General features: G+C 47.0%; 1 protein-coding gene across 1 annotated transcript in view; it reads left to right on the top strand.

Annotated features, from left to right (window-relative positions):
- The window catches only part of PGPEP1L (pyroglutamyl-peptidase I like), a 49,257-nt gene extending 27,205 nt beyond the window's left edge, over positions 1 to 22,052 (top strand). Inside the window, 4 exon segments of the mRNA XM_082649090.1 lie at positions 9,448 to 9,570; positions 10,576 to 10,802; positions 21,259 to 21,377; positions 21,380 to 22,052. Of these exon segments, the coding sequence (XP_082505216.1) occupies positions 9,448 to 9,570; positions 10,576 to 10,802; positions 21,259 to 21,377; positions 21,380 to 21,411 (501 nt within the window). The 3' untranslated portion in view covers positions 21,412 to 22,052.
- The last annotated feature ends 938 nt before the right edge of the window (positions 22,053 to 22,990 follow it).

Raw genomic sequence — 22,990 nt, 5'->3', positions numbered from 1 at the left:
GACATTTTGACTGGGACCTGAGTGACCAGGACCAGCCTCCCTGGGAAGTGGTCCAGGCGGAGGGAGTAGCCACTGTAAAGGCCATGGGTAGCATCACAGGACCATGGGTATCAGAGCTGGAAGAGGCAGAGAGGAAATTGGAGGCGACAGGCTTGTACCTCGACTTTCCAGACCCAAGTTCCTTTGACTACATGCCTCTGGGTAATTAGAAACCAGACCAGCAGGAGGAATGTTCTTTTGGACTGAGATAATTTTGGTTAATAGTTCCATCTGTAGTTCACTGGGGAAAAGTCAGATGTGCTAAATGGTTGAGGGTGCATTTCCACCCAGTTGCAGAGACAGGGTAAGCTGAACAGACCTGAGGTTGAGGTCCTCTATGGCTCGTAAAGTCTGGGGGGATTGACACTCAGAGAACACTTTATTTTGTAAAACGTCTCCCTTGCAAGAAAGATCATGTGACTAATGATTGCAGTCCTCAGGTACCCAGCCCCTATCAAAAGCATGAACTGCTGATCTTATAGCCTGAACAGTACCTCCCCTCCAACACCCTTGATTTTGCTTGTTATGGATCAGGTAGCTGTTCTGGTTAAGCTTCTGCTCCTGGCTGCATAGAAGACCTGGGGCCTCCTTAGGTCTGGGAGCCACAAGCAGAAGCCTGAATCTGCCCAGGCTCCCAGACGGGGACCCACTGGAGCCGAGAGCACCGTTGACAGACAATGAAAGTGTAGTGTTATCCTTGGGACAAAAACCACTGGAGATCAATTCAGAGATGAATAACATCCAACCGTGTCCCTCTGAAAAGCAAACTCCAGTGGCAATCTCTACCTACCTTCCTTTCTAGCCAGGTCTCTGGACATGGCAGACTCCCTATTGCTATTCCATAGCTAGGCGGGTGATTCCTTTCTGTCTTTTCTCTTCCCCACTCAGTCCTGTCCAGTCCTCTCAGGGCAAATACAGCTGATAAACTTCTAAGCTGAAAGGCAGTATCCCTGATATATAAAGAGCTTCTATAAATGAAAAAAAAAAAAAAAAGGTGACTGACCCTAAAGAAAAGTATGCCTAAGATACAGAGAGTCACTTTATAGAGAAAGGAATGCAAATGACTCTTACCCATGTGAAAATATGCCCAAACTTGCTCATAAGAGGAAAGCAAATTAAAGCCATGCTAAGATCAGATTGGCAAAAGTCCAAAAGTTTGACAACTAGTGTGCAAGGCTGTGAGGCTGATGGGCACTGTCATACTTTGCTGGAGGGTGTGCAATGTGGTACAGCCCCAATGGAGAGGAATTTGGCAATCCCAGCAAGATAATATATGTGTTGCTCCAGCAATCCAGAAAATTTCTAGAAGCTCCCCCAAAGATATACTGGCAATAATAAGGAAAGACAGATGCACAAAGGTGGGGAAAGTGTATATAAGAAGGGAGGGGTGCCTAAATATATGTCACATATTTGTTTATGGAAATTAAAAATGAAGGATAAATCATACAGCTAAAAAATAGTTTCTTATGGAGGGGAAAAACAAAGGAACTAGACTTCTTTGAATAAAGCTTGTTCTGTAGATTTAACTGTGGAACCATGTAGCATATTTTACATACTAATAAAGCAACGTTAAAATTTTTAAAAAGGAATCCATAGAAATTACGTGTAAATTGAGTTAATGAGCCTAACAGTGTGTCCAGTTAGTGACACAATCACACAGAGAGGAACTATGATGAGTAGTTTTGAAACCCAGCAATTTACTTTAAGGACAGAAAACCAAATAGAAAACAAAAATATCTCAAACTTTTCAGTCATCATATTGTTAAAAGTGGAGTTAGTATTGTTATTCTGAGACTATTGTGTGTTGAGTGTGGGATAAAGTGAGATGTGCATTGAAGGATATTTAGCATCTCAGCCTCTGAGGCACTGTCAGTAGCTTTCCCTTAAACACTAAGAGCACTCCACATATGTTCAGACACCCTCTGTGGGGACAGTATCCCCATGGAGAGCCACTGCAAGGGCTCTCAGTTTTACAGATGAGACATCAAAGCTCTTAAAAGTCTAAGTCATTTTCCCAAAGTCAAATGCCTGAGGTGGTGCCCAAGGGGCAAATCTGGAATTGAACTGCACCCACTAGACTCCAAGCCTGCTCTCCTGACTCCTACAATGAGTTGTGACCTCCAAGGTGACCCTAGTAGTACCATCTCTCCTGCCTGCCCTCTGCCTGCTCTGAGGACGTTTACTTTCCACAGGCATTTCCCACCCATGGTAGGAACAGGGCAGCACAGTGCTTGGACAAAGGAAGGACTTGAAAAATGTTGGAAAAAAATGAATGAATGAATGAATGAAAACAGAGAAAATTGCCTTCTTTTCTGCTTGGAAAAAAAGCTAGTAGGAGAAAATAAAGAAGAAATGATTCTTAAGGAGAGGCCAGGATTCAAGAGCCATTGAGATACCTCTGTGTCAGGGGGTTTCCAAGACCCCCCTCAGGCTTCAAGATTCACCTGAATCAGGACTCAGAAAAGCTGTTATACTCACGGTTGCAGTGTACTGCAGCAAAAGGATCCATATTGAAATCACCAAAGGGAAAGGTGCATGGAGCAAAGACCAGGAGAGACCAGGTACAAGCTTCCAAGTGTCCTCTTCCAGTGGAGTTGCATGGATACATGTAACTCTCCCAGCAATGCCATGTGACAGCAGGTGTGAAGTGTTGTCAACCTGGGAAGCTCATCTGAGCTTTGGTGTCCAGGGTTTTTATTGGGGTCAGTCACTTAGGTATGCAGTGCCTGCCTGCCTGCCCTCAGCTACTCAGACTCCAGAGCAAAACAGGCATCCACCATAAATCACACTGTTGGCATAAACTCTCATCAAACTAGCACAATGTGACCCAAGGCCACAGGCATACAAAACTGTTCTAATCAAGCAGAACATCCCAAGGGCTCAGAGCTCTTTCTCCCAGGAGCCAGCCAAGGGCCAGTCCTGAAGACAGGTGTTTCTTGGAAATGTGCAGAGTTTGAGCAGCCACAGACTCCTGGGTTAACCCTTTCCTGCCCAACCTCCTAAGCAGAGGTGAGAGGTGTGCAGGCCCACCCACCCCTTGTCCTCCAATACTTCCTACATCAGCACCTTCTTGAGGATCCAAAATCATTTCCAAAATGGGGTTTGCAAGTTGATCCATTGGAAGACAGGATGAAAATATCAGGATTTCCATTTCTATGGTTTTAAAAGAAAATTGTGATTAAAATCACATAAAATTTACCATCTCAACCATTTTTAGGTGTACATTTCTGTAGTGTTAAGTATATTCACGTTGTTGTGCAGCAGATATTCAGAACTTTTTAGCTTGCAAAACTAAAACTCTGTATCTGTTGAACAACAACTCCCCATTTCCCCCTCCCCCAAACCCCTGATGACTATTATTCTACTTTCTGTCTCTATGAATTTGACCACTTTAGATCCATCATATAGGTGGAATCATACAGTATTTGTCTTTTTGTGACTGGCTTATTTCACTTAGTATAGAATGTCTTCCAGGTTCATCTATATTGTAGCATGTGCCAGAATTTTCTGCCTTTTAAGGCTGAATAATATTTCATTGATTGTATAGATCACATTTTGTTTATTCATCCATCAGTGGACATTTGGGTTGCTTCCATCTCTTGCCTATTGTGAATAATGTTGCAATGAACATGAATGTGCAAATATCTCTTTGAGCTCTTGCTTTCAATTCTTTTGGATATGTACCCAGACATAGGATTGCTAGATCACATGATGATTCTATTTTTAATATTTTGAGGAGTGTCCATACTGTTTTCCATAGCAGCTGCACCATTTTACATTCCCACCAACAGTGCACAAGGGTTGCAGTTTCTCCATATCTTTGCCAACACTTGCTATCTTTTTTTTTTTTTCATAGTGGCCATCCTAATGGGTGTGAATCTCTATGTTTTTAGTCTATAAAACTAAATTTCATAGCTGGACCAAAGCTGACCTGGCTTTGTACATCTGCAGGTCCTTGGACAGGCTTGGTTTCCTGAGGGAAGAGGGAACGTGTCACCCTTGGAGCAAGGGACACCATGGTGATAGGCCCTCCATCTTTGAATAATTTTTATTTTATTACAGAGTATTTCAGCCCAGTTAATGGGTTTCAGAATTATATTATCCAGTTTTAATTAAACTAAGCCTCAAATTATGATCAAGGAATCCTTACAAAAATGATCTTCAAAAACCCCACAGATATAACCTGATGCAAACCTGAACAAACATGTGAAAACAGCCAAGTGACCCTTTTCCTAACCTCATCTGAGTTCTCTCCCAGACACATTTTGATGTAAAAACAAGAACAATCTAATAAGAAATTGGCCAAAAAAGGGGAAGAATTAAGAAAACCACTGAAAATATATACATCGACTTATTAACAGTGAAGCCCACATGCAGTGTGTATCATGCCTTAAGACATGAAGACATCAGCTAATGATTGTGTGTGTGTGTGTGTGTGTGTGCACGTGCATGCCCACATGCATGTGTGCACACTAAAATCTTTTATCAATAGGGGCATACAATCAGAAATATTTGGAGACAACTGCTCTAGTTAGAGGATTAGGAATTACGGGGTCACTGTTTTTCATACTGGATTTTTCAGGCAAGAGACCCACTAGTTTGGAGGAATAACCAAAAGATATTGGGCGCAGGCTGGGACAGTCATCACATATAGAGAACAGAACTTGGCTTTGTTAAGGAAAGGAGAGTGACCTGGGAACTCTCCCAAGCCTTAAACAGTTGACCCCAATGTTGTGGTAACATCTCCTTTGTGACTACTCCCTGGAACTCCTCCCTTCTTTTAAACTTATCCTCGGTTTTGTCATCTGTAAAATGGTGACATCATCGGGGGGCTGGGGTGAGGTGCTGGGCATAGTGCCTGCACACAGCGAGGATGCTCCGGGGCAGCTAGTCTGATTACTGGACTCTTTGTTAAGCTTTCAGAGCCAGAAAAATATTACATACAAAAATATTCCATTGTGAAAATGTTATGCCGAGTATGGAAAGAAATAGGAATCTCCCCTAATTCTCCCCTTAAGGGATGACCATTTTCAGTATGTTTCCATTTCCATAAATGGCTGCAGGAAACAGTCTGAGATCCTGATTTTTAAACTTACTTCTTTTCATGGGTTTTCCTATGTCAATAAATTCTTTGTAAAATCATTTCGAATGGCTACATTATGCTCCACTGGTGGCTGTCCTATACTTAGTATGCTAGGCCTCCTGTCACCTCTATAGGCTTCTTCCTGTGCCTGGTGAGCCCCTCCCCAGTTCTGGCCTTAGTTTCTCTCTCCCCGGAGCGCCTCCAGCCTGATGGGGTCGGAGGGAGCCCAGGCCTGGGTCTCAGCACCCGATGGTTCCCAGGTCCCTTCCAGCCCTGCAGGTCAAGAAGAAGTAGCTGTCATTTCCTCTTCCATGGTCAGCCCCCGGACATGCACACACAGGCACTCCTAGACCCTTAGCCAGAGCCTATTACAGAGGCTGCACGCAGGAGTGCCTAGTCCGATGACTGATGGATAAGTGAACGAGAGAAGAATGGAAGGAAGAGGGAAGGAGGGAGAGAGGGAGGGAGGAAGGGCAGAAGGAAGGAAGGAAGGGAGGGAGGGAGGGTGTTTGCACATACCTCCAAGCTCCCACTATTCCTTTCCCTGGAACACTCTTTTAATCCTCCAAGTGCCAGTCAAAGCCCCCTCTGTGCAGCCCTCTTAGGCTGCAACTCCATGTGCACAGCCTTGCTTGACCTTCACAGCAACCCTTGAGAGGGAGGTCCTGTTATTACTATGTTTTGCAGATCAAGAAACTGAGGCTCAGCAAGTTTTAATAATTTGCCCAAACCCACGCAGTAGGGAGAGGAAAAAGCGGGGTCTGGGCTCCTTCCTAATGCCCTAGTCAGGGGTCCTCACCCTCAGGCTTCCGCAGCTGGGGGCGGCCAAACACAGCCCTTGGAACCGGAACCAGGACTCTTGTGATCACGTCCCGTTCCTGGTCTGCGTCTCCTCTGAGAACGTGACCCTCCAGGACACGCCAAGCCCTAGCAGAGGACTGCATTGCAAGCACTTGGGGAGTTTTTCTTGAATGCCTGAGTGAAGAAATGCTTTCCTGTTTCCTGGTACTAGCCCCAGACTCTCATTTGATAAGGGAAGAATTAGATTTTGGAAAAACAGCAACCGCTTTGGAACACCAGTTGGTGCCACAGTCTCGGTGGATTTTTAAAAAAATTCCGAGAGCAACTGGTGTCTTTTCTCCTTCTTTCGGTTCCCTTTGTTAAACTGCCATGTGTTCCTGGTGACCAGATCTCGGATGACATGGAGGCAAGAAGAAGTGGGAGAAAGGCAGAAGGCGGGACTCTCTGATTCCCGAGGACCTTTGTGACTGGTGGGGTTCAGGCTTTTTGCGGGATTATGGGCCTGGCATGGGTACTCAGTTCCCTGCAGAGCCTGGTGGTTCCTGTGGCTAGAACAGTACCCTGGATTCCACTTTGGTAACGGTTATACCAGGCTTTGTCCCTGCCCCCTTGAGCACAAAACACTCTGCAGTTCTAGCTGAGAAAGTGTGCCAGTCTGGAAAGCACAAACCCCTGGCTCTCTCTGGTCTGCACAGAACGGATACTCTCTTTGCTAAAACAACCAACCCTCCTTGGCAGAAAGGGTGGTGGCAGCCAGTGGCCTGCCGACTGCTTTTGCAGAATGTTCTACTCACTGCTTCTGACAGGCCCAAGCTCATCAAATTCTAATAAATATCACTTTCAATAAATCCCTCTTAAACGACTTTCTCAAATTAATATGGATTAATTATAACCATCAATCCCTCATATAAAGTCCCGATTGTGCCAGATGCTGTGCTGGGCACTTTTTGTGAATCATTTAACATTTGTGAAAATCCCTCTGGCTTTTCATTATGTCCATTTCACAGATGAGAAAACTGAGATGCACCAAGCCTAAATAACATGCCCAAGTTTGCCCAGTGAAAGGTGGCAGAGCCAGATCTCAAACCTTTGTCTTTCTGACTCCAAAGCCCATGCCTTTCCCTGCATCACTATAGTTGGGGTCTCGCTTTGTATGTGCACCCTTCTGCCCTGTTCCCTCCTCATTCCAGGCTTAGGCTGCTGATGACCACCAGCTTGGCCTATTTTTTGTAAAATGCTATTGTCTGCCATGGGTCACAGTGTAGATGGCCCAGGACACCAAGTGTGTGTCTGTGAGACAGACAGAGAGAGAGAGAGAGAGAGAGAGAGCGGGAGAACACATGCTTGAGGGAGCAGAATGTCCACATAAGTCAGTGCCTGGAGACTCTTTCCATGATTGCAGGTTGGGAGGAGTTCCTCAATATCCCAAATCAGATTCTGACTTCAGTCCCACATTGGCTGTGTCACTTTCAAGAGTTATAATGAGTTGGGTGGATGAACTGGCATGTATCTGAAACTCAACCAGGCCAAATCTCATTACCAACTGGAAGGTCACCTGTATTAGTCAGGTTGGGCTGCTATAACAAAATACCATAGGCTGAGTGGCTTAAACAACACACATGTATTTCTCACAGTTCTGGAGGCTGGGAAGTCCAAGATCAAGGTGCCCGCAGATTTGGTTCCTGGTGAGAACTTTCTTTCTGGCTTGCAGATGACTGCCTTCTGGTTATGTCCTCCCTCACATTGCAGAGATAGAAAGGCTCTGGTCTCTCTTCCTCTTCTTATAAGGGCCCTAATCTCATCATGGGGGCCTCACCCTCATGACCTCATCTAAACCTAATTACCTCCCAAAGACTTCATCTCCAAACACCATCACATTGGGGGTTAGGGTTTCAACATATGAATTTGGAGGGGGGAAGGCATATTTTCAGTCCATAGCTCCCCCTCCCAACACCAGTACAGCTTACCACACATACTGGTGACCTCAGGATGGCTGCAGACTTCCCGTAGCCATCCAGGCAGCTTGGCCAAGGCCCTGGGAGACCTGTAGCCAGTGGAGGTGCAGTTACCCTCCTGTCTGCCTTCTGTCCTCAGTGGTGGATGTCTATTGGCTCCAATTGTTCCTCCCCTTGCTCCAAGTACTCCAGGGGAATCAGCAGGCCCCAGGACTTCCAGCACCACAGTGTGGGCGACAGTGGTCACCTCTTTCCAGGGGAGGCTGACTGCCCCTTAGCAGAGTCCCTAGAGCTGGTGACAGGGCAGATCTCCCTAGCTGCCAGCTCTCCCTGTAGGGACAACTGGGAGAGAAAGAGGAAGAGGGAGACATTCTAGTTAGGGAGAGAAAATATGCCAGGAAGATACTGGAGAATAATTCCATGGTAATACTTGAACAAGTTCAAGTTTATACTGGTCCACAATCCCTTATCTGCAATTCTGACATCCAAAGATTTCTAAATATTAAAAGTTTTCCTTAATCTATTTGATGGCAAAACATGACCTGAGCTGATGTGAGGCAATGTGTGACATCTGTATTTATTCCACCTAGAGTGCCTATTCCTATTTCCTGCACTGAAATGTCAAGGTGGCTGGTTGTGGAGGGCAGCCCTAGACCAGGAGTTCCACTAGAACCCAACAGTGGAGGGATTCTAATGCCAACCACTAGTCAAGGATGTTTGAGCATCAGATTAGAGGCTTGAAAGGAAACAGCTGATAAACCGAAGCAGGGCCTTTCAGTCTCCTGGGCATTGTCTTTCAGATAAGTAAAATACACAGAGGTGTCAAGTCCAATGTCAAATGCACTCCATTCCACACCTATAGCTCTATAAAGGCCACAGAGAACTACAGTTTGGCTTCCTTGAACTTTCTACTTTGGCAAGAGTAATGCCATCAACCTTCTGGAAAGCACCGCCTTATAGAGTGTAATGGGTGAAGTGTTCTTATAAAGCGGGGAATCTGGACACAAAAACAAGCATGCACAAACGGGAGGTGATGTGAAGACTGCAGTTATGCTGCCGCAAGCCAAGGACTATTGGGGGCTACCAGAAGCTGGAAGAGGCAAGGTAGGATCCTTCTCCTACCAGGTACAGAGGGAGGATGACCCTGCTGACACCTTGATTTTGGACTTCTGTCCTGCAAGACTGTGAGATGATAAATTCCTGTTCTAAGCTCCCTGTGCCTCTGCAGCTCCCTCTGCTCGGCACACTCTTCTCCAGCTTCTTCATCCAACTCACCCCCATCTGTCCCCTAGAACTCCTCTGCATCCCCTCTGTGAACTACTTCCTAACCTGCAGACTGGGTCAGGCATGCCTTTGGGGTATGTGCACCTTGACAGAAGCAGCTCTGTGGGGCCTTGTGTGTAGGGCAGGAACCATGGCCCCCCTGTTGGCCCCTTGCCACTCCTTGAGGGCAGGGTCCAGGCCCACAGAAGGCCCTGAGAATGGACTGGATGACCCCGATGTTGGCTTTTCAGGAACTCCCCTTGGCCCTCCATAAGGAAAGGTGAGTCCACCTGTTTCTTTCTGCAGGAACTCTCCAAGCTGGGTCTGGGTCGTGACATGGAGGTGGAGTTGCGGATTCTTCAACTGCCAGTGGATTACAGAGAGGTGAAGCAGAGGGTCACCAGAATCTGGGAGGATCTTCAACCGCAAGTAAATGACAGCTGGGGAGGCAGCTGGGCTGGGGGACAGAGGGCTGATTATGTGGTGGAGACCCAGAACCTGTGAACCCCAGGACGCTGTTTCTAGGGTTAATGGCTGAAGTGTACCCTGCCCCCTCATCCCACCAGTAAGGGCCCAGATGATTTCATAAGGGTCTATTTGTAAAAGTTTAAGATGAAAGACAGAGTAGATCTTGGAATAAGACTCTGGAGAGAAAGAAGGAGGAAAAGAAATGGAAGCTTTATTCCCAGCCCGGACCCAAAGGTAGTTTCCACCTAACAGAGAGGCCCTTGGGTTAGGTCCCAGCCAGGCCCTTGCAGGGCAGGTGGGTTGTGAGGTGGGCTGAGAGGCAAGGACCTCTTGGACCTAGGAGAGCAGTTTGAGGGCAGCCCCCACTGGGAGACGGGAGAGTGGCCCACCTGGGGAGGCCCATCTTCATCACTCCCAGCCTATCTTACCACAACAGAGTTACTATATAGGAAGCTGGTACAAATATCCCCCAAACACGATGACCAGATAATATTAATAAAACACAGACCACCAAACCATTAAGACAACACCCCAAATATTTTGATAAAACAATCAGCTATTTTTTCAAAGAGGAAAAATAATCAGCTCAAAAAATTCTAACAATATTTTATTAGACTGTTACTAACTTCCTTTATTAAAGAGTTTCATAAAAGAGATGGAAGCCTCCACAGAAAGGCTAAACTTCTCCTGGGACACGCTTAGATACCAGCTGGATCCCCCAGGGAAAAAGGGAATACACTACCCTGTAAGAATATTTTAAAATATAAAAGATGCCACATGGGTTTCTATCCAGCTGTTTTTCATTCCAGCACATTCATCAGGGGAAGCAGGCAGGGGATGGGGGTGATGCTGGCACATTTGGGATGTTGAGGTGTCTTGCACCCCAGAGCTCTCCCTCTGTGTGGTCTGGGGGGCAGAGCAGACCTCAGTTTCCCTAATCTCCTGCCGCCACGTGTGTTCACACAGCTCGTTGTGCATGTGGGCATGGACCCCACCGCCAAGGCCATCTTTCTGGAACAGTGCGGCAAGAACTGGGGCTACAGGGATGCCGACATCCGAGGCTTCCACCCTGAGCGTGGCGTGTGCCTTCCAGATGGCCCGGAAGTGATCGCTTCGGGAGTCAGCATGAGGGCCGTCAGCAGGCGCGCGGTGGTCGAGGGCGTGGAGGTGGCCTTTTCCCGAGACGCAGGCAGGTGCGTTTTGTTCCTGGGCACGTAGGGGAGGAGGAAGGGCTGAAGTGGCCTCTGACCAGCCTTTCTCCTGGGATGTACCATCCTGTGCCATCCAGCTGGGTGCTTGGCGGCGGGGAACAGCCCAGTCACCCTGCACACTGGCCCATTGCTCACTCACGCCCAGGCCTGGTTCCGAGTCCCCCTCCCACTCACCGGCCTGGTGGCTGGCAGAGGAGAAGGGGTAGGATGGAGAAGTTGAGAGCCACTAACATTTTATGGATGTTTTATTTTTTTTTATTGCTGGCAAAGTTGTGAATTAACTTCTGGTTTAGCCCAGATGAAGATTAATTTACCTTTTTTTCTCCAGACTCTGACCCCCTAGGAGATAGTTACTCCTCCCTGCAAAGAATGAATGAACAAATTGGTACCAAATTAAGTCCTATGAACCCTGCTCAGGTCCTAGCCTGGCCTCTGAGTGTTCTTTTTCCCTTTGGGTTCGAGCTTTATTCAGTGGCCAAAGAATGGCGAAGTGGGAACTAAGTTCACAGATCAACTTCTCACCTACCTGGTGAGAGAGATTTAATTTTAAAGATAAAGACAAAGGGAGGCAGAGTGAGGCTGATGATGGGGAGGCATATGCGTTAGTCTGCCTGGGAAGGGGCAGGGCTTTTTTGAGGTAGTGAGGTGCCACCCCCTTTTTATCCTTTTTATGGTCCTTAATCGCTGGTCCTGGACACCAGTAGGTGTGTCTTATTAAGCATATTAAGCTAGTTTAGTAAAATCAACATATAATGAGACTCAGGGTCTGTTGGAGGTCAGGTTCCTGGCCATCTTGGTCCCAGCTAGTACCACCTGTTTTTGTTTGTTTGTTTGTAGCTTTCTTTCTTATCTCTGGATCCTTTAACTTAAAGATTTATGTTAACTCCTGCTAAAAGTGGGGGTTGGCAGGTTTTGAGCAAAGACCTGGAGCAGCTCTGGCAATAAAATCCCCCTTTCCTTGTTATTGCTCCTCATTCTTGAGGGGCGTTGAAGGGCAAAGGTCTGACTTCTGAACTGCTTCCTGCTGAACATGAGCATAATTTTTGCCTGGATTAGAGGAGCAGAACTGTTCCTGACTAGGCTAAAATAAGTCTGATTTTCGCCAAGCTGCAGTCCCAGTTGCTTGTACCCTTGTGTTAGTATCATCTAAAGTTTGATGGCTTCAAGCTGTTTACTAAGGAAGTTAACAAGGCAGTTAAGGAGGCAAGGCCCAGAGATAAGCAGGAGGATAATAGCAATTAGGCCTGGGTGAGATTTTGTAGAGTGATTTCATGGTATGCGAAGCCTCCCCAGGGAGCTGCTAGTCTGGAGCAGTCCCTATTCCTGCCAGAATGAGTCCTATTGCTCTTTTATCTCAGGGCAGGGTGATATTATGAATGGTTATGCGTAGGTTCTGAGAATTTAGCTGGTCTAGCATGCAATGTTCCCCCAACTGGGCATTATCTAAACAAGGAAGGGCTAGAGCCCACCCCAGAGAAGGGAAGGAGGAGTTGGGGTTGGTTTGATGGGGCAGTTGGTTTATTCTTGGGCCACAAAGGAATAGGTACCCAGGGGGAGCTTACGTTCTGGGGAGTTGAACCACCTCCATAAGTGGCTAGCCCAAGAGGGGGTGCCCTTGCAGTGTGGGGAGAAAGGCCCACCTGCATAGCAGGGGTTACTGAGGGATTCTTCACTAGTGGCTTTTCCATAGGCCTTAGGAGGGCCATATACTAAATGCCAGAGAACTGGCATTTTCCCTCTCCAATAAGTACATCTCCCTTCCGGTCCCTGTGTGTATTCATCAGGTTGGTTCAGAGGGCACCAACAGGTGAGATTTCCACAGGAGTCAATCCCGGGGTACTTAAATTGTGGGATAATGGAAGAAGCATTGATCAGAGTCCAGAGCAGCCCTAAGGTGTTATTGCAAGTTCCTCCCTTTGGTAGGGGCGTTTGATAGGGGCAGTGGCAGCAGGACGATCAGAGCAATGGCACTTTAGAGTGAGTGCTTTGTATTCGTTAGAGGGAATCCAAGCAGGGAAGCTGCGTTAGGGATGGGATATGAACTTCAAGAGGGGTAGGTTTAGCCAAGGTGAGAGTGAGGTTATCATTCTTAGAGGTAAAATGTAATACCTTTAATCCATAGGTGTCACTTGGAGAGTGGGGGTGACAGATCCAGCACTGGGATAGATTTTCTCCACAGGCTATAATTCTCGAGAAATTTACTATTGCATTGAATTCCCATTCTGTGTGGACGGTCGTAAGAGATAGATAGAGCAGAGAAGAAACAATAGACAATAATGGCCACTCATCCTGCTTCCAATGTTAGTATCCCATATGTCCAGCATGTTCAGAGGAGGCGTTTGCCAGAGGGAGGGGGGTTGGCAGAACAGCAGAAGCCAAGCAAGGCAATAGTAATGATGAGGCCAACTAATAAGCCTGTCCACCACATTACTTATCTATCGGTAAGTTAGTCCTTTTCAAAAGTAACTTAAGGTGTGTGACAGGTTCACAGGTGTATTGGGTGCATGGCTCAGTAACTTCTTCCTCAGGTGGAGGTGCCGTCTTCACTCTGGTATGGTGGGCCCATGGAGTTATGCCCTGCAATTGTCAGGCTGAATGAGTGGTCAAGATGAGAAGATAAGGTCCTGTCCACTTGGGGTCTAACTGGTCTTGTGGATTTCCAGCCTTCCAGGTTTTCAAATAAACCCAATCCCCAGGGTACAAAGAATGTAAAACCATGTCAGAAGGGGAAGGCAATTCCTGATTCCCTTAGGTGTGTAAAGCTTTGATGAATTCCCCTCTCTGTAAGGCATATTTCATTTGGTCCATATCCCTAAGGCTGGCTTTGTAGCCAGGTCCTTCAGGAATGGGCCTCCTGTACATGATCTCTTATGGACTTAACCTGAGCTTTCCTTTAGGGGCTAATTGCATTCTCCAAAGTGCTGTGGGGTGAAGGGAGATCCAAGGTTGATGAGTCTCTTGACATAGTTTGGCTAAATTTCTTTTGAGAGACTCATTTGTTCTTTTTACTTTTCCTAAAGATTGTGGTCTCCAAGAAGAGTGTAAGCTCCATTTAATTCCTAGGGCTCTAGAGACTTCCTTAGTAATTTGAGAAACAAAGGCGGGCCCACTGTCGCTTTGAATGGGTTTAGGGAGCCCAAACTGATGGATTACTTTTTTGAGCAGGGCCTTAGAGGTCTCCGAGCTAGTCTTGGTTTGGGTCGGGAATGTCTCCATCCAGCCAGAGGTGTCAGTCAAAACCAGCAAATATCTAAAAATTTCCTTGTGCCTGGGGCATTACTGTAAAATCAGTTTACCAGTCGTGACCTGGATGTGTGCCTCTGTACTGGGTGGGGGTCACTCCCTTGACCTTGGTGGGCGGTAAGTGTTGGGGTTATTCTGGAGACAGGGCAAGCTTCAACCACCTGTTTAAGGAGACTTCAGAAGTTGGGATTAGTCATGGATTTGGTGAGCCATTGACACAGGGCCTCCTGCCCATAACGTGTGCTCTGGTGAGCTTCCCGGATGGCTTGGAGTGCAGTAGCTGATGGGAAGAACAGCTGCCCATGATTGTTAACCCTCCATTCCTGATATTCTGGGCTTTTAAAATAGCCCCATCTCAAAGGCTTTTCTCTTTCTTCTGGGGTGTATATGGGAGTGTAAGAGTTAGGATCTGGGGGTACCAGTAGGAGTGACGTTTGAAGTCTGTCCCCACCCTCTGCTGCTTGTTTAGCTGCCATATCTGCTCTGTTATTTCCTCTTATTATTTCTGCTTCTCCCTTTTGATGGCCTCTACAGTGAATACAGGCTATACTCTTTGGCAGGAGTATAGCCTCCAGCAGCCTCATAATTCACCTCCCCCCCAGTTTATAATCTGTTTATTCCCTGAGGTCAGCATTCCCCTCTCCTTCCAGATGGCCCCATGGGCGTGCAGGATTGAACAGGCATATTTAGAGTCAGTGTAGATATTGACAACTTTCCCTTTCCCCAGTTCTAGTGCTCTGATCAGGGTAATTAACTCAGCCCTCTGAGCAGAGCAGCCAGGGGGCAAGGCTTTAGCTTCTACCACTTCAGTGACAGAAACCACTGTGTAGCCTGCCTTTTGTTTTCCATCTTTCATAAAGCAACTCCCACCAGTGGACCATTCCAATCCTGCCTTCTCTCTAGGGAAGCTCTTTAAGTCAGCCCTGCTGGAATAAACCTGTTCCATAACTTCCTCACAATCATGAGTTAATTTTGGACCTGTCTGATGTAGCAAGGAGGCAGGGTTAAGGACATTACAGTGCCTCAGAGTCACAGACAGGTTGTCTAGAAGCATGGCTTGGACTTGCAGGGTTTGACCAGGGGATAACCAGTCTGCCCCCCTTACCTTTATGAGGTGGTGTGGGGTCCAGATGGTCAGGGGCTGTCCAAAAGTTAATTTGTTCGCTTCTTTGAGAAGTAGCAGCTACAGCCTGTAAACATGGGGGCTATCCTTTAGCAGTTTGGTCCAATTGTTTAGAAAAACAGGCTACAACCTGAGTCAGTGGTCCAAGTTTTTGTTTAAGCAAGCCCAGGACAGTTTCTCCTCTCTCATGTACATGTAGATGGAAGGGTAGACTCAGGTAACATGGGGATTCTCATGAGATGGTTTTTGAGTTCTAGGAATGCCCAGTCACAATTGGGGGTCTGCTCAAAACGGTCAAGTTCCTTCCTTTTTAATTGTTCATACTAGAGCTTAGCAATTAAGGCAGAATTGGGGATCCATATATGGCAGAACTCAGGCATTCCCAGGAAACCCTGGAGCTGTTTTCTCGTACTAGGAGTGCCATCTTGCAAATATGTTCTTTCCTCTCAGAAAGTGCTCTGTGCCCCTTTTCTATTATTAAACCCTAAGTGTTCTACCTGCTGGAGGGATATTTGGGCTTTTTCCTTTGAAACTTTATATCCTCTCTCGGCCAGATGATTTAAGGCATTAACTGTGTTATGGTCGAAAAGCTCTTTGGTGGGGTGGTGATTAGAATGTCATCCACATATTGAAGTATAGTACCCTGTTCTTTTTTAAAAAAAATTAATTAATTTATTTATATTTTATTTTTGGCTGCGGTGGGTCTTCGTTACTGCATGTGGACTTTCTCTAGTTGCAGCGAGCAAGGTCTACTCTTCATTGCTGTGCGCGGGCTGCTCATTGCGGTGGCTTCTCTTGTTGTGGAGCATGGGCTCTAGGTGCATGGGCTCAGCACTTGTGGCATGCGGGCTCACTTGCTCAGCGGCATGTGGGATCTTCCCGGACCAGGGCTCGAACTGGTGTCCCCTGCATTGGCAGGCAGATTCTAAACCACTGTGCCACCAGGGAAGTCCTACTCCCTTGTTCTAACTCAAGGTCACTAAGAGCCTCAGCTAAAACCTTTCGGAAAAGGGTGGGAGAGTTTTTAAATCCCTGGAGCAGAACCATCCAGCAAAAATGTTTTCTCATGCTGCCACCTGCCATTCAAATGCAAAAATGTACTGAGATTACAGGGCTAAGGGCACACAAAAGAAGGTGTCTTTTAAATCTAGCACTGAATACCAAATCCTTTCGCAGTTTAGGGTAGAGAGTAAGGTGTAGGGATTTGGCACCCCTGGGTGAATTTCCTCCATAGCTTCATTTACAGCTTGGAGGTACTGAACTAGCCAGTATCTCTTGGGCTTTTTTTTTTTTTTTTACTGGCAGATTAGGAGTGTTGCAAGGAAAATGGCAGGGTCTAAGAAGCCCTTGTTTGAGTAGACTTTCTACTTAATACCTGCTAGGGCTTCTCTGCTTAATGGGTATTGTTTTTTATTTGGGTGATTGTAGGCGGGTCGCAGCTTGACCATGACTGGTGCCCTCCTGGCTCTGCCCACGGTGTCGTGGGCCCATACTGAGGGATTAATCCGAAGAGGGTGGTAGCATGAGTGCTATGGAATGGAAGGGAGTCTTAGGTATTTTGATGTTAAGTTTTGTGTCTCTGAGATAAATTGTTGCTCCCAATTTATATAGTAAATCTCTTCCTATTAGAGGAATTAGGCATTCTGGGACATACAGGAAAGAGTGAGATAACTTTTTTCCTTCCAAATTGCACTCAAGGTGCTCTATAATATTGCGTTCCTGCAGCTTCCCTTTCACTCCCATTATCTTACATTTATCTTTGGTCATTTTGCCTTGTTGGGTGTTCAAGACCCAGTAGGTGGCTCCTGTGTTGACTAAAAAGTCAGCCTTTTTACCACCTATAGTCAGGGTCAGCCAAGGCTTCTTGGGGGTAATTTCCGGGGCACTCCTAGGAGACCCTGGGCCCCTTCGGTCCTCTTCTTTTATGTGTGTGGCCAATGAGGGTGGGCCAGGACATGGTGGTCCACTTAGTCTCCTTCTGAGACATTTGGGGCAGTCCCCCTTCCAGTGGCCCTCCTCTATGCAGTTAGCACACTGATTGGCTTTAAGCCCTTCTCTCCACTGTGAGCATGGTCTTCGAAATCCCAGGCGACTCATTGATGTTACAGGGTCCCTTGTGTGTGTGTGTTTGCGGGGGGGTGTCATCCCTTGGAGGTCGATTAACCCTGAATTGCTAAAGCCAGAGAACTGACAGTTTGTTCTGCTCGTTTATCTTCCTTTGTATCGGCCTCCAGATCCCGGTTGTTAAACACCCGAAATGCTGATTCCACCAGCCCGGAAGTAGGTGTGGTGGGCCCTGTCTCCAACTTTTGTAATTTTCTCCTAATGTCTGGGGCACTCTGGGAAATAAAATGGTACTTAATAATGACCTGCCCTTCCAATGACACCAGGTTTATGTTTGTATATACTCGGAGGCACTCCCTCAGGTGCTCAAGGAAGGCTGAGGGATTTTCCTTCAGTCCTTGGATGACTCCTTGAACATACTCCAATTTATGAGTTTCTTCCCCGCTAATTGAATGCCCTTCAGAATCAAATTCCTGAAATGTGTGAGGTGCTGCTGACCATTTTCCTCTAGATGGCCCCACCCAGGGTCTGTGTTGGGAACAGCCTGGACTCCAGGCTGGTATACAGCACGCCCCGTGTTATTTTGATTGGTCTTAGCAGCTTCCTCCCTTGCATTAATTATAATCAGTACCTTTTCTTCCCCAGACAATAAGATGTTTAGGAGGGTTTGTGTATCCACTCAAATGCAGTATTCCCCAGACTAAATTAAGGACTTCCTCGGGGTCTTCCCTTAAACCCTTGGATCGATCCTTCCAGTTATAGAGATCCAAGGAAGAGAAGGGTACCTAACACAGTGGTCAGTTTGCCCTTTGCATTGGGAACCGCCTGAAGGGGGAATAGCTTATTGATTCCAGAGGGCTGGTACTGAATGCTGCTACAGGTGTGCATTGGACTAGTCCCCAAGGAAGGTGTACTGAGAGTTGGAGGTGAAAGAGTCAGGGAGGGGGACCACCCATTGGGCGGAAGAGGGGGCACCAGGTAGGGAGGTGGTGAATTTGAGGGAGTAGAGAGCATCAGGGATTCAGGAGAGGTAGGGGTAGATGTCAATGACTCAGGAGTCTCAGGTGAACTGTTGGAAGCGGGGGCAGCTACCCTTAGCAGAGGGGGGAAGTCAAGAGGATCCTCAGGCTGAGATTCCAATTCCAGGAAAGAGAAATTTGAACTAGCCTCACATTTTTTCCAGAAGCCCTTTATTTGGCTAAGGGCCATGAAAAATTGGACATAGGAGATCTCATCCCATTTTTTTTTTTTAACGCTGGCAATAGAGGTCAAATTAAAAAATAGTATTAGAATTTAGAGAGTCGTTAGTTGGCCGACTTTCTCCATCTGCCAGTTTATATTGGGGGCATGCGGTGTTACAGCAGAAAATAAGCTGTCTCCCTGTTAGTGGGCGCTACTCAAAGAATTTCCAGTTATGGAGAATGCACCTTGACAGCGTACACTGGGATAGAGGCTTGATTACCCATACTGGGGAGTCCTTATTTAGTCTGTTTCCAACTTCCCAGTGGCCTCTTCTTAGGGTTGGTGGCTATGCAGATCCCACAAGATTGACCCACACCAAGCGGTTTAGGAGCTCTAACTGAAACCTGAACCAATCTTCGCAGGGGCTGGTAGGGGAGACACTGTCCAAGAGGGCCTTAGTTATAAAGTTCCCCCCTTTTATTTTAACGTTTATTTATTTTATTTATTTGGTTGTGTAAGGTCTTAGTTACGGCAGGTAGTCCCCTTAGTTGCGGCTCGCCGGCTTCTTAGTTTTGGCTTGTGGCCTGCTTAGTGGTGGCTTGTAAACTCTTAGTTGCGGCATGCATGTGGCATCTAGTTCCCTGAGTAGGGATCAAACCCGGGCCCCCAACGTTGGGAGTACGGAGTCTTAACCACTGCGCCACCAGGGAAGCCCCTATAAAGCCCCTCTTAAGTCAGTGACTAGATGTTCCCAGACCCGCTGTGGGGCTGTAGGAGATATCTTTCAGCAAACAGTCCCCAGAGACAGGGTGAAGGGGGAGTGGGAAATAAGGGTTCTCTAATCAGATAAATTGCTCAGATAAAGAGCCTCTCCGGGAGTCAGGGAGGCTTGTTCACAAAAGGTGTGTCCCTGCTCCGTTACAGGTAATCAGACAGGGAGGCCGAATGCGCATTTGGCACGTGTCCAGTTTTCTATACTCTCAGCCACGAGGACCCAAGGACTTTGGACAGTTTGGGGTCCTCTTCTTCCTTCCCCAACTAGACAACGTGATTTTCCTGAAATCTGATGAAAACAAGGTTTTTAAAGGGTTCATGTCTCAGAGGAGGGATCCCTAGGGATCTGTGGTAGAGGGTAGTAGGGAGGGACCTACCCAACAGAGACGTATACCTTGCCCCGGGATGGCAAGTTAGGGCAAGAGGAACCAACACAAAAGGTGTGCTCTTGCATTTTTGACTATACCCTAGAGGTGGGAGCGCGGTAGACGTTGGGGCTGTGAACGTTTTACAGTGTGCCTGCTTACACGGACATTTGCTTCTGGTTGGCAGGGTACCCAGTGCTCATCTACGCTGGTGCATGACCAACTTATCCTTTTTGGTGGCAAACGCCATAGTGGCCTTCAAGTGCTCAACCCGTGCCCACAGTTGTGGCATGTATTTCCAAGAGCATTAGGACAAACGAAACCACATAGAACAGAGATTGAAGCTTCACTCATATCAAGAACAGAGACTAGGGCTCACGTCACACACATGAAACAAAGAGATGTTCTTTTTTTTTTGCGGTACGTGGGCCACTCACTGTCGTGGCCTCTCCCGTTGCAGAGCACAGGCTCCGGACGCGCAGGCTCAGCGGCCACGGCTCACGGGCCCAGACGCTCTGCGGCATGTGGGATCTTCCCGGACCGGGGCACGCACCCGCGTCGCCTGCATCGGCAGGCGGACTCTCAACCACTGCGCCACCAGGGACCCCCAAAGAGATGTTCTTTACCTGAGGAGCGCTCCACTTGATCCTTGGCTGCTTTTCAATCTCAGGCTTAATTTAGTAGCCCTCACTGGCCCAGCGGTTGAGAACTGGGGCAAACAGCTCAGTTATTTAGCCAGCTTTGTTGGCCCTGGGTCAGTGAGTAACCCTGAGTTAACAGACAGAATGAGCCCCTTGTTGGATGCCAGAATTTGTTACCAAATGAAGTTGTATGGACGCTGCTCAGGCCCTAGCCGAGCCGATGCGCCCTGCCTCAGCGGGAGAGGGTTCTTTTTCCTGCTTGGGTTAAGCCTCATTCAGCAGTCAGAGATTGGAGAAGCAGGGACTAAGTTTACAAGTCAACTTATCACCCACTTGGTGAGAGGGATTTAATTTGAAAGATAGGAGTGAGGCTAATGATGGGGTGGCATAGGCATTAGTCTGCCTGGGAAGGGGCAGGGCTTTTTCAGGGGAGTGGAGTGCCACCCCCTTTTTAATGCTTTTTTGGTCCTTAATGTCCAGCTATGGCAGCCGGTAGATGTGTCATTTAATATGCTAATTTAGAAAAATCAACATATAATGAGACCCAGGGTCTGTTGGAGGTCAGGTTTGCGGCCATCTCTTCCCAGCTAGTTCCATCTAGTTTTTTTTTGTTTCTTATCTTCTTTTTTTTTGTTTCTTCCTGTCTCATCTCTGGATCCGTTAACGTAAAGATTTATGTTAACTCCTACTAAAGGTGGAGGTTGCAGGGTTGTGAGCAAAGACCTGGAGCAGCTGTGACAACAAAATGACTCAATGCAGACATGAATGAGAAAGGTTCACGGGGTTGGGGGGAGAACGTTTTGGATTAGTTGGTTGAAAATCTGGTCCCTTCCAGGGTTCAGTCACTTGCTGGACATGAGGCCAAGAGCCGGTCTCTCCATGGCTCATTCCCAGCAGCATGTTCTTTGGCAGAAGAACAAAACCTGGGTCTCCCTGGTGGCAGTCTTCCCTCATGCTTTGCGGATGCTGCATTGCCACTTCTGCTTACATTTCACTGAGGTTAGAGGCTGGTCCAAGGAGTAACTTGGCATTTTGTGTGGTTGTAGGTACGTCTGCGATTACACCTACTACCTGTCTTTGCATCATGGAAATGGATGCGCGGCGCTCGTCCATGTCCCTCCATTATCTCCTTCGCTTCCAGCTAGCCTGCTGGGAAAAGCCCTGCAAGTTATCATCCAGGAAATGCTGGAGGAGACTGAGAAAGCCAGGTCTCAACGCCTGGTTCACAGGAAACTCAGCCTTTGCGATTCCAGACAGGGGGAACCAACTGGGAGACTGCTCCTTTAGAGAAAATTAAATGTTTCAGTCCTGTATGCAGCGTTCAACTGTGCTTTGAGAGGCTTTTAAAAATTTGCTTGTAAAACAGTTTACACAGAGGAAAAAAGTTCTGAATTAGCCCAATGAAATCACAAAGGGTTATTTTATTGTCAGAAGAAAGAACACTCTGAAAGGCAGACATTTCACAAGGGCTTAACTAGCTTCAGTTATGGTTTTCCGGACAATAAAATGAAATGCTAGTAATTTTTTTTCCTCTTAAAAGTCTATGCAGCAGGCCTGTGTGATCCTGCCCAGATTTCTGGGACCCCAGACCTGTTCTGCGAACCCCGTGTGGTGGGATGACCTGCGACTGGCCGACCATGGGAAACGCAGGTGCAGCTGCTACTCGGGCGCCCCACTCTGGGCCTCCAAGCTTGTGCATCCAGGTGCTGTGGGCAACTTCTGAGCCACTGAGTCTTTAGTGTTTGGTTTTTTCTTTTTTAACTTAATTGAAAAATTATTGTAAAATACACATAACATAAAATTTGCCATTTTAACCATCTTTAAGTGTTCAGTGGCATTATGTACATTCACTTGTGCAACCATCACCACCATTCCATCTCCAGGATTTTCTCATCATCCCAAACGGAAACTCTGTCCCCATTAAACAGTGTCTCCACCCTTCTCCCCAACCCCGGCCCTTGGCGTCTATTATTCTACCCTCCATCTCTGAATTTAACTTCTCTAGGGACCTCATATAAATGGAATCCTTGTCCTTTTGTGACTGGCTTATTTCACTTAGCATAATGTCTTCAGGGTTCATCCATGTTGTGGCATGCATCAGAATTTCCTTCCTTTGAGGCTGAATAATATTCCATTGTATGTAGAGACCACATTTTGTTTATCCATTCATCTTTTTGTTTTGTTTTGTTTTTGTGGTACGCGGGCCTCTCACTGTTGTGGCCTCTCCCATTGCGGAGCACAGGCTCCAGACGCGCAGGCTCAGCGGCCATGGCTCACGGGCCCAGCCGCTCCGCGGCATGTGGGATCTTCCCAGACCGGGGCGCGAACCTGCGTCCCCTGCATCGGCAGGCGGACTCTCAACCACTGCGCCACCAGGGAAGCCCCATTCATCTTTTGATGGACACTGGGTTGCTTTTACCTTTTGGTTATTTTGAATACTACTACTATGAACACTGGTGTGCAAATATCTGTTAGAATCCTGGTGTGTGTGTATATGTGTGTATACTGCTGGATCATAAGGTAATTCTATGTTTACTTTTTTGGAGGAGCTGCTATACTGCTTTCCATGGCAGCTGTATCACTTTACATTCCCCCAGTAGTGTTTGGTCCTAAAGCAAAGGTTAATAGCTGGGTTTAGCTTCTCTGCCATGGTCAGTGTTATCCCTACATTTTAAGAAACAGAACCTCCCCTTTTCATCTTTCATTTTGCCTTTATGACACGGTTCTAAGCTGTTCACAACAAGGTTTTACTTGTCCCGTGTTTTCTGGGGGCAAATT

Source organism: Grampus griseus, assembly GCF_964374135.1.
Source record: "Grampus griseus genome assembly, chromosome: 2".
Lineage (NCBI taxonomy): Eukaryota > Metazoa > Chordata > Mammalia > Artiodactyla > Delphinidae > Grampus > Grampus griseus.
Note: the sequence above shows the minus strand (reverse complement) of the source record. Positions and strands in the feature narration are given on the sequence as shown.